Source organism: Dendrobates tinctorius, unplaced genomic scaffold, assembly GCF_039654945.1.
Source record: "Dendrobates tinctorius isolate UK_male_01 unplaced genomic scaffold, ASM3965494v1 ptg000158l, whole genome shotgun sequence".
In the NCBI taxonomy this organism is placed as follows: Eukaryota; Metazoa; Chordata; class Amphibia; order Anura; family Dendrobatidae; genus Dendrobates; species Dendrobates tinctorius.
In genome coordinates, this window is record NW_027361825.1 from 37315008 (window position 1) to 37327142 (window position 12135).

The window sequence follows — 12135 nt, forward strand, 5'->3', positions numbered from 1 at the left end:
TTGACACATGTAGCATCCTATAGGCCAAAAAAATAAAAAGTGATGTATATCACTAAGAGGAACACGTCACTTACCGGAGGATATGAGGGGCTGTATTCTCTGTATTTGCGGTGAACTTTTTCACTAGGACTGAAGTCTGAGTCATCACTATAGTCAGAATATTCTTCACTAGATGATGCATGACGCTAAGGAACAAAAAATCAGCATGTCACATACAATAGAAGGCTGAAAGTTTGGGTCAAGAGACCCGAGGTCAGTCGGGTCCGTAAACGAACTGCGAATATGTTTGTCTGAACTGGCCTTATAACAGTGATACAGCTGTACAGGAGCACGCGCCGTATGCTCTCTGCTCATTTCCACCATTTCTATATACCTTGTGCTTAGACTTTCTTTTCTTCTTTGCTCTTCGCTTCTCTTTCTCCTTTCTGCGTTTTCTTTTCAGTTTTCGATGCGACTTTTCGTCATCAGATTCACTGTGATGCTTCTCCTCCTTATCTTTGGGGGCTGGAGGCTCGGGGACATCGTGGCTGGCATCCTCACCTCCATCATCTTCAAGTTCACCCTCCTCTAACTCACCATCCTCCCTGTAATGGGAAAAAATAGAAAAGTTTAAGAAAAACAATAAAAAAAGAGAAAAAAACAACACAGCTAAAGCAGAGAGGGGGTCAACCATGCCTAAATAAAACTTTATTTTTCATTACTTTCTATCTAAATCTGAGAAGATCGGGCTTTTGAATCACCACTTTTTTCATCAAACAGGGCCCATCAATGCTAAAGGGGGATGTCCAGGGAGGATAGATGATAACTTATAAATCAGGACCCAAATTGATCACCAGGATGAGGCACTTTAATTTAAGTGAGCATGCTCGACCACCGCTCCATTCAAAACCAGTACTCCGGAGCACTCTAGGGGAATTAATGGGAGTGGCGGTCGGGTTGCTCCATTCTAATGAATAAGTAAAGGAAGTGTAGTCAGCTTACCCGTCTGCAATGCAATCCCAAGCCTGCCAACGTCCAGCATGGACTGTGGTGAGCATCCACATTAATTAGGAGCAAGAGGAAAAAAAAATTGATCCAGCTTGAGACGGAGGCGGCTGCAATTTTACAAAGCTTTATTGGACAACTAAAAAATATGTTGGTTCTTTAAAAATCTCTTATAGCAAACACCAACCACACAAGGGAGGATCAACGCGTTTCAACTAAAAAAAAGGTCTGTGTCATGACTAAGACTTTTTTATAGTTGAAACGCGTTGATCCTCCTCACTGGTGTGCTTGGTGTTTGCTATAAGAGATTTTTAAAGAACCAACATATTTTTAAGTTGTCCAATAAAGCTTTGTAAAATTGCAGCCGCCTCCGTCTCAAGCTGGATCAATTTTTTTTTTCCCTCTTGCTCCTTTCTAATGGGGACAGAAATTTCCAGTTCTGCCAACTGGTGCAGGTCCCAGCGGCCTTTAAGTTATCAAATTGTCTTCACTGGACAACCCCTTTAATGTGCAGCCACATAATATATGGATTTCAGAGTGTCAGGTCTTCCTTATAGGAGGGGTGAATGGGAGACACTCCTCTATGACATCTACGTGGCCTTATGATACGGAAGACGCTTTACCACGCTTATTTCCAAAAAGCCAGATATAATGAATGGAGAGGTAGTGTGCATGTGTACTGTAGATCCATTCAGTATTGGTGGTCTTGATTGTTGCCCCCATATAAGACAATTAAATGAATTTTACGCTACTGTAAAAAGATATTATGGAAAAAAAAAACAATACTTGTTACCAGTCTCTGCCAGATGGGACGTGATGACGCCTGGACCACCAGAGAGACTGACTATTGGGTCAAGGTGATTGCTGGTCACCACTTCCGATCCAGCGGACTAGCGGTGCTGTAACTGGGGGAGGATTCCACTGCTAAATATTATTTATTAATTTCTTCGATGAAAATCCCTTCCCCTCCGTTTAAACAATAAAAAAATAGCACAAAAGCCCTATAAAAGTTTTTTTTTTACCAAGATTTTAAGTTTTCATCTATCTATAGTATAGGCAATAATGTGCTAATTACTCTGACCCCCACCGATCTAGAGAACAGCACCGTCCACTCCGAGCCCACAACAGTATCCAAGTTCTTCATTAATAAATGTGGGTGCTGCTACTATTGCTGCTCATTTCTAGTCTCTTCTTCAACTTAAAAAAACCATTCAATTACAGGAAAAATTAGGCAAATTGTTCTGCCCGGTGCGAACATATTAGAACCTATGTTTAATTAGCAGCATGACAGTGCAACCCTACAGAGAGGAACGTCTCCACGGGCTGCCAGGATCGCTGCGCTTTTCCACCAGATGAGATTACAGTCAGGGTACTCGCTGCCTGGGTTAATCCTCGGCATACATGCCGGGAATACTAAATCTACCGGAAACGAAGCTCCGAGGCCGGGTCCACCGGTGTGTGCTCTATTACAGATATATCCGGCAGCGGACGTTACCATATACTCAGATTATAGCGGAGAATATCCATGTTAGCCCTGAGAACTGCAGAAACCAGGCTGGCTCTAGGCTGATCCATGGGTAACCCTAAAAGTTGGGAGCAGGTGTATAAATATCTATCTACATACCTGCTCCCAACTTTTTGGTATTTTTAGCACATACATAAAAATCCTTTGGTCAGTGGTATAAGTTAGACGTCTCGGACATGTGCACAGATGTGAAAACACCCGATGTATCACACAGCTCACGCTTTCTTTTTGCGCTGCTACACTTTCCTATAAAATCATAAAAAAATAATATAAGAAAAATAACATTTACCAACCCAACAACAGACTTCCTTTTGGCCGCCATTGAAACCCTACGAATGCACAAATTACACGGCAGGGCCTTTTACTGGTATATCTGCTAAACATAAGGCTGAGACCAAGGTTTGCAGTCCCCAAAAACACAACAAAACATTGAACGCACAATTATAAAACTAAAAACTAGCACAAACTATGTCCGGCAGCTCTTCAGTTGCTGCAAAACTGCAACTCTCAACATCACCATGCCCGACGAGGGTTTTATATATATATATATATATATATATATATATATATACTTTTTTTTTTGTTTGAACGGTCAACTATAAAAGCTTTTTCGCCAACATTACATCCCTAATTATCTTTTAGTTCTTTAATCGACGTGGCGGATGGATGCCATGGCTGCCGCATTCATCAAGTTGATTACATTTCCAAAAGGAAGGGAGGGATCGTCGAAACGGCCTCCGGCATACATATGGTTAACGTATGAAGTCTTGTGACAAGTTACAGCAAACACTTCCTATCCCCCCCTCCCCAACATGAAACTAATGACATACGATACAGAAGATTAAGTACGGTCCTGATGAGGGTCATATTATAAAGCACTGAGCCCCCCGCAACCGAGGATATGACTCCCTATGTGAGGTCCCCGTGGAGGACTATTTAGAGGCAGGAGCCAAGGGTTGGTTCTAACCTTCCTATATATAGCCTCGCCATATGCCTGGTCCCAAGAAATACTTTTTTTTTTTTTTTTTGGGTGCAGATTTACAGGCTGTGATCTGTCAGAGGTGCTGCATGCAATAGTGAAGGCGACATGTCACTGCGTAGGTGCTTAGTATTGATGGCGACGTAGGGCGCTTCGCACAGACGTGTTGCTGCTGACAAAAGACATTTCAGTTTCGGGGGGAGACATACTCACATCCTCAGTATCACAGTAATAACATAAGGGGTTTAGCAACTTCTTGATTTTCCAGTTATAGGGGAGAGAAGGAAAGAAAGATGGGGGGGTGTAACTACACCAGATTCAGGACGGCAATGGTTAACAGAAGAAAAAAAAAGAAAGGCGGTAAGTGGGGTGATCAGTGCAGGAGCTACAGGATTGGGCAATCACAGGGTTAGATATCTGGGGCTTGTTTCTTGGTTCTTATATTTGAAGGAAGAGGGGAAAAAAATGGTGAAAAAAATAAATATATAAAATAAAGCAATGCTGCGGGTAGGAAGGAGGGATTAAAGAGAAGAAAGGAGAAGCTGGTTCATAGGTCGTCTGTTGTGGGGCGAGGCTTCACATCTGCGAACACTAGTCATTAAAATGGAGGGTGGGTGGAGGAGGCGGCTCATCATCCTGGATGCTATGCAGAACTAACCTCATGCTAAACAGCTGACAGCCAGGGACTGTGCACAAGAACCCTGGGAGGTGGCAAGCTCTGGTGGACAGAGGAAGCCCATCCCCCACCAGCTGCCATTTTACAAGCACAGAAGTCAGCAAAACTGGATTAACCCCTCCTGAGCTGCAGCGATGGCGGAGGACAACTCGCAGCACATTGGCTGGCTGCAGATGGTGCCCCTAACTCTCTCACCACTTCACCTACAATGCACATAGGTCACAGCTATTCATCCCTGCAGGAAATAATATTATTGTTCCTAACAATACAACAAATAAAACACATTCAATATTTCCCATCCGATCCATCTACAAGACAATAATGTAAGTCTATGGGGGAAAAAACGGATCCGCCCCTTTTTGTCGGATCTGTTTTTTTCAAAAATTGGCGGATTTTGACTAACGTCAAAAAACTGAAGTATGAAACAGGCCTTAGGAGACACCCAGCCACAACATCCCATACAGCACACAGTCTGCCATGCCCGGGCGCCATCATACCGGTCCATGGAGCGGCAGAGGTCGGGTTCACACAGGGCACCTGTAAATTCTGACCCCTATGCTACTTTTTCTTTCAGGACCTACGCCTGGATTTGCCCTGTCAAAAATGCATTAAAACCCACACACAGTTACATCTCCAATTGTCATAGGTTGTTACTTTCTTTTTCATCTGCTAAAATTTTTGTCCATGGGTCAAAAAACCTCACATCAACATAACCTTAATAAGGATGCCCAGGATAACCCTACTGTCCGATCAGATATTGGGGTGGCAGAGATGTTTGTGCACATAGGGCTGCAGTTACTGAGGTCACGTCTGACACCCAGCAGTTACCGTGCCCTGATCCAATAGTCACCAACATGATCTGCTAGGCATCAGACAGTTGCATGTTGGGTGGCACATAGCTGACCCCCCTGCAAATATTGTGCCTGGGGATAGTGGGGGAATCATGTTGATTACTGTCAGACCTGTATATGATACCTGATGGGTATTGGACGGGTACCCAGGCCACTGTACTGCCCTGGGACCAGTGTCATCCACTCCTACAACTCCTAGTAAAGAAAAAAAACTAAAAACTGCCCCAAATTGCCCATTGAGAGCAGAGCCTCATCACAAATCCCCTGTTGACCGGTTAAATCACTTTGGTATACACATGAAGCAGCTGTCGGACAAACAACAATATATACGAGATCCATTTGCACTGCCGAGAGTGCAGGTGTTTTCCATGGGGATAGCGGACAGAGCTGATGCTAGACAGCTCATCTCTCATGAGGAAAAAAGGGTAAGATGCTTATATACAAAATACGGATGTTTCTGCCCCCCACCATCACCTGCTGGTGGAGTTGGAAGACCACCATAGGCATGAAATAGTCAGCCAGTTCTTCTGGTATTGGCTAACTACAATCTAATGGCTATGAGGGTCCTTAGGGCGAAGCTTCATCCATCGACATAGATTAAAGGGGTTAGGCAAGGTTGGAAGTCAACATCTTCTCCAAGGAATAGGGGATAACTTCCTGATCGCTGGGGGTCAGACCACTAGGACCTCCACTGATTCAAGAGAACCAGCGCTCTAAAAAGAACCTAAAGAATGAAGCGGTGCTCGATCATGGTTGTGCCAAAGACCAGCCAAACACTGCTCTTGGCTATCTCCAACGACCCCCTACAGAATGGATGTAGCGAAAGTTTGTATGATGGACCATTCAGCCCTGATTCTCAGGATTGGTTCTCGGAAAGTTGCCTCCTATCCTATGAATGGAGGATAACTTCCAATCTTGAGAACGGAACTATCCAGGATGTTCTACAATACATCTATGCTGGTAATCCATGCAAAGAGAAAAGGTCGCACTCATCGAGATCGAAGTTTCACTGATTTAATTGACATATCATGAACATGTCAAGTCGGGGGAGTGACATAAGGAGTGCAAGAAAGGCTGACAACGGCCGTTTCGCGCTGCTCGAGCGCTTCAACGGGTCCGTGCTGGTGATATGGATGACCTGACCTAGGAACCAAGGAAAACTGCTGTTATGCATCAACAAAAATCACTTTCAACTTTTAGTAAACAAGTCAATGCCAACACATAAAAAAGGACCAGACCCCATATCCCCTGGCTACCTCCAAACACACTCAACTGTTTGTTTTCTAGGGGCTGATAAGGGACCAATGGACATGACAGCAGCTTATCTTACAGATAACAAATAAGAAGGCATAAATCAACATTTCAGTAGAGCAGAGGTGATGAATCATTTTCTGCCAATTGACAATCCAGTCGGATATTTATACCACCTTTCGGGGCAGTACAAATTGCACGCCAACTCTGCCCACACAGAGCACACTGGCACGGGCGTCAGGATATCTTTCATTGCAAGCACCTCACCGTTCAGTAGTGAATACTATGTGTGCTTACAGAGCAAGAAGAAATTAATGGGCAAAATACAGTTGCCGGCCCAAGCACTGTGGTCCCCGGGAATCTAATAAAAGGTCATCAAGTGCCGTAAACAGCCCACTGGCCTTTTAATTGGTGGGGTCCGACTGCTGGGACCTGCACCAATTGGTAGAAGGCAACCCTTATGTTAAGCATGCTTAAAGGTCATGACCTCACCTACTTTTTCCATATAAGAGAAGAAGAAGAGACATCCAACATTATTGCCCTATCTAAGGCCTATAATAATTTCCTGCGGATTCCTCCTAGAGAAACATGCATATGAAGACTTCCAAGTCATAGACGCAGGGAAAAATATTGGCGCATGCGCAGTAGCGATTATATGCTTTGCCCACAGCTGGGCAAAGCATACTGCGCAAGCGCGAACGACCTTATCAATGCGCAGGCGCGAATAAACAACGGCATCTGTTATATTCACAGAAGAAATTACGTCCAGCAAGCCAAGGTGGGGGGAGAATAAGCTACGTCCATTGGACCGGACCGCGGCGATTTCCATAAATCTGAAGAGTGATAAAAAAGGTATTTATGCATCAAAGGTGCGGGGGACAGGGGGGATAAAAAGTACTGTACGACTACAATACCTAGGTAACACACAATTCAATGATATCATTATATGACATCTCAAAAAAGGGGTGACAGATTCCCTTTAAGGACAATTCGAGTCGACTTTCAACTGACCTATATTCTAAACCTACTGACTATGACAGCTTTCATCTGACCAGAATGAAAAATTCCATACCCAGTTCCCAATTACAGAGGGTCAATAGGATTGTCTCCGATTCATCTTTACAAGCACAGATGGTTGGTGAGATGAAATCCAAATTTCTAGCTAGAGGTTATCCGCCTCATGTGCTACATACACCAGTAACTTCTACCAGATCTCCAGGTTACAAAATCTCCAATCGTATTCCTTTTGTCCATTGTTACCACCCATCTGCATACATCATCCATAGAACAATTCGGAAATATTGGCACATTTTAGGGACTCCCCATCCAGACATAGAAGCTTTTAAAGTACCCTTCCTTCCCTGATTTAAAAGGGGACAAAACCTACGTGATACTTTGGTAAAGGCCAACATAGGTTCCATACGTACAACCTTAACAACGGTATCTACGTAACCCTATATCGAGCACTTTTCCATGCTTGAATTGCAACCAGTGCAACAATGTTTTAAAAGGAGACACCATTTATCAGCCATACACAGGTAAAAAAAAAATATACACTGCTCAAAAAAATAAAGGGAACACAATTCCATTTGCAACAGGCTGTTTGTGCTCCCTTTATTTCTTTGAGCAGTATACTATCAATAACTACTTTACAGGTGACTCAAGCTTTGTTGTCTATTTGATAAAATGTCCCTGTGGATTATTATATGTTGGAGAGACCACTCAGTCCATAAAAGATAGAATTTTGAAGCATAAATCCACCATTAGATGCAAGAACTTTTTACTACCCATACCACAATAGTTCATCTCCCAAGGCCACAGTGTGGCACAACTAAAATTTAAAATTGTCCACAAATTTGAGAAAATAGATATCCGGCACCGTTGTGTGAAAAAATACCCTGAATGTCCACACATATATTTTTCACTTTAAAAAAACACCTTAATCCCACTTGGAACGGGTGCTCAGTCCCATGTTGAAAAAACAGAACATTTCATTGTAGAGAAAGAGAAAAAGCAGGATGGCACTCACCGTTCATGTGAATTAAATCACATTAATTCACATACACAGGGCATCGGCATAGGCACGGGAGCAATGTGCTGGAAGAAGGACAACAGCCGTTTCGCGCTCAATCAGTTTGATTTGATTTACATGAACGGTGAGTGCCATCCTGCTTTTTCTCTTTCTCTACAATAAAATTTAAAATTATTGAACGTCTCACCCCCCCCCCCCCCCCTGAAGTGGTGACCGTATTAATATACTGAAACGCAGGGAGGCGTATTGGATTCACAAATTGAACACTTTGACCTCAAGTGGCCTCAACAAGGATTATGACTTGCAGTCATTTGTGTAATATCAAACTTATTTTATATTTGATGTCCAATTTGTAAGTCTATCCCTCTGGTTTGCAATTTATTTAGACAATATAGATTAGCCACTCTTTAATTTGATACTGTACCATATTACTGACATTTCTGTCTCTTTTCCAGAATCGTTTATACTGAATATCCTCCTCATGACTTCTCTCCTGGAGCACTCCGCTACATTTGAGTCACCTTCCGACCTCCCACGGATCCACCTTGCTCTGTTCTACATCACCATCACATTTATCTAGTGAAACGCAAGCTTTAGCACATCTGGAACGGACAATACTCCAGTTCCGGTATGGTGGAACGCATAATGCCGCTACTTCCGGTTTGTCATATCCAGCCCCACGGCAACGCGCACACTGTACGATGCTTGATCACATATAAATAGCCCCAGAGCTTGTCACTGCACCTGATTGACAAGAGGTGGATACCGCGGCCAGGACTCCCGTTCCTGCACTTTCTTTGGTAAGTTAAAAAATCGGGTACCACCATGGCTATCGTGTTTCATCGTACTGATTCGCTGCTATTCTTTATACCCTCCTTAGATATGCCTGCATTTTGGTCACTGGCAAACCACCATACTTGATACATTGCTCTAACTGGTAGGTGCTAAGTTCCATCTTTGCTTGCCACAAATTATACATACTAACCCTGGTCCAGTCTCACTCCTCACTTCTTTTTGTACCCTAGACTAAGCATTACTCTCTTAAATGTGAGTTCCCCACGGCTATCTATTGTACCTTATAGGTGGGTTAAATTTTTTCTTTATATCGCTGTATACCTTTTTATCATTTTCCTGTTTCAATTAACGTCATCATATTTTGATAATAGTATATCACTATACCACTGCTTTTTGCAGGCCTTAATAGGACTCTGATGTATGTCATGTCCATTGAACTACCCCATTTACTATAACCATGACCTTCTACTTTGAGCTTAAATTGTATATACTATCGTTTATGTATCTTATGTTTATTATTTTTTTGTTTGTAGTACACTGATGATGGTCTTGACCGAAACATTTGTGACTACTGTACTTATTTTGGATCACATTAAAATTCCTTCACTTCAACTATCTTAGTGTGCCATGTAATCTTTACAATTATTGAGGGTTTGGGAACCTACTCGTGCACCTTCATCACTAGCTGTGCTAACGGCTCTTTGTACTATAATCTTTCATTGCAAGCACCTCACCGTTCAGTAGTGAATACTATGTGTGCTTACAGAGCAAGACGGAATTAATGGGCAAAATATAGTTGCCAGCCCAAGCACTGTGGTCCCCAGGAATCTGATAAAAGGTCATCAAGGGCTGTAAACAGCCCACTGGCCCTTTAATCGGTGGGGTCCGACTGCTGGGGCCTGCACCAATTGGCAGAACGGGGAACGTAAAATTTGTTGGAACCACATTTGAATGGAGTGAAAGTGCGCATGCCCGACCACCGCTCCATTCACTCCCTATGGGGCTGCACAGCGCTGCCCTCCGCTTTTCTGGAAGCCCCATAGAGAAAGAATGGAGCGCCAGTTGGGCATCCGACTTGTCACTCCATCTCTAACAGATATAAAAATTCTCCTCCAGGGATAAAGAAGCTCCAATCTACTGACAAGATACAGGTCTCAGTGGTTGGACACCCAACCATTAGCAAGTGACTTTTTTAACTGGACAAATCCTTTAGCCTCTAATATGGCTGCCATATAGCTGGCCATACAGGAGACAGCTGTCAGTCTAATGATTGTTGGGCCGATCCCATACACAGGAGCACTGGGCTGTTCTTGAGCTCGGACTGTGGCACTTTCATAGAGAACATATCTCCAAGCCAAAAATAAGGATTGGCATCTGAAGTTTAGCAGGCCGGATCCTTCTCTGTTGGCGGAGAGTCAAGATGCCCCCAAACATCTTAGATAATTGTTGAGTTTGGCCAACTTTTGTCTAAATAACCATATAGCTGGCCATACAGGAGACAGCTGTCAGTCTAATGATTGTTGGGCCGACCCCATACACAGGAGCACTGGGCTGTTCTTGAGCTTGGACTGTGGCACTTTCATAGAGAACATATCTCCAAGCCAAACATAAGGATTGGCAGCTGAAGTTTAGCAGGCCGGATCCTTCTCTGTTGGCGGAGAGTCAAGATGCCCCCAAACATCTTAGATAATTGTTGAGTTTGGCCGACTTTTGTCTAAAGTGTATGGGGATCTTGAAATTACAGCTGGACAGATCACAAATGCCAGGCAGCATTATGTGAGAAACCATCCCTTCCCTTTTTACAGCTCAGTCCTAAAGCCCACAGCCACGTCCAGCACAGAACCTTTGCAATACCAGATGGAAGCCTCTTTCTACAAACATGACACCCTCCTGATTATTCTCACTCCTTCCTGCTGCGGCCTGGCCGCCTCCGATGACAAAGCCCTCCTGTTCTCTTACACCAGGCCTTCAGCATTGCACTGCTGTTACATCACATAGCAGGCCCGCTGCTCCTGAGGCCCCCAGGGGTGAAAACAGCCAAGCAAAAGCCACCAACACAAACCTAAACAGGAGACTCTGCCGCACAATAAAGACCAGGCTCACCAGGAAAAGCTGGAGAAGGGGCTGTAAAGGCAGACATATAAGTTCTCACCCAGCTTTCCCAGGAACAAATAAACCTAAGAGGCACATTTAATTATTAACAATGATAGTTATAGGTGAGGTGGCAACACCCTGAGCCACATGGGTCATTTCAAGCAATGCTGCCCGATGCTTCTCCAAGGATCATTCCTGCAGATGGGTGACCCCTGATCACACTGCTAGAAATCACCTGTCACTCTATATAAAGGGCAAGCACACATGACCATATAGGGGTCTGAGCTTGTCAAGAGGATGTAATCCACCCCGCAGTCATCCTCACCAAAGACTCCTCCATCAGCAAGGGATCAGGACAGTAGAGGGTTACATATCTGCCAGATAATGCAATGTATACACCACGAGTATATAGCCGAGCAACAAGGACTGCCAAACACATTACTGCCACAGGAGGAAGGTAGAGGGAACTTGACATGATGGAAAGGGTCTCTGATCTGCAGGAAGCAAGTTATAGACAAGAGCAAATTGACTGACATTTTTGTCAGATTAGTTTCAGCAAAACTTGCATTTTACTCATTGAAATACATGGTGTTTATGAGTCCAGTGGTGGGTCCTACAAGTGACTGATAACTGTAGTAGTCCAGTGGGCGGTCCTACTAGTGACTGATAGTTGTAGTAGTCCAGAGGGCAATCCTACTAGTGACTGACAGCTGTAGGAGTCCAGTTTGACAGTCTTCCATGTTACCACTGTGCATGCAACGCTAGCTGTCAATCACTAGTAGGTCCACCCACTGGACTCCTACAGCTGTCAATCACTAGTAGGACCACCCACTGGACTCCTACAGCTGTCAATCACTAGTAGGACCACCCACTGGATTCCTACATCTGTCAATCACTAGTAAGACCATCCACTGGACTCCTACATCTGTCAATCACTAGAAGGAATGC

General features: G+C 43.8%; 1 protein-coding gene across 4 annotated transcripts in view; it reads right to left on the reverse strand.

Moving 5' to 3' along the window:
* ZC3H4 (zinc finger CCCH-type containing 4) overlaps nt 1–12135 on the reverse strand; it is a 69398-nt gene that overhangs the window by 55016 nt on the left and 2247 nt on the right. For 2 of the 4 annotated variants that reach the window (XM_073549334.1, XM_073549335.1), the window contains exons 2-3: nt 374–584; nt 75–185 (exon numbers count right to left, since the gene is read on the reverse strand). In XM_073549334.1, coding sequence (XP_073405435.1) covers nt 75–185; nt 374–584 — 322 coding nt within the window. Of the gene's footprint in view, nt 1–74; nt 186–373; nt 585–3701; nt 4069–4146; nt 4186–12135 lie in introns of those variants that run through there. The other 2 variants (XM_073549336.1, XM_073549337.1) reach the window with 2 other exon arrangements.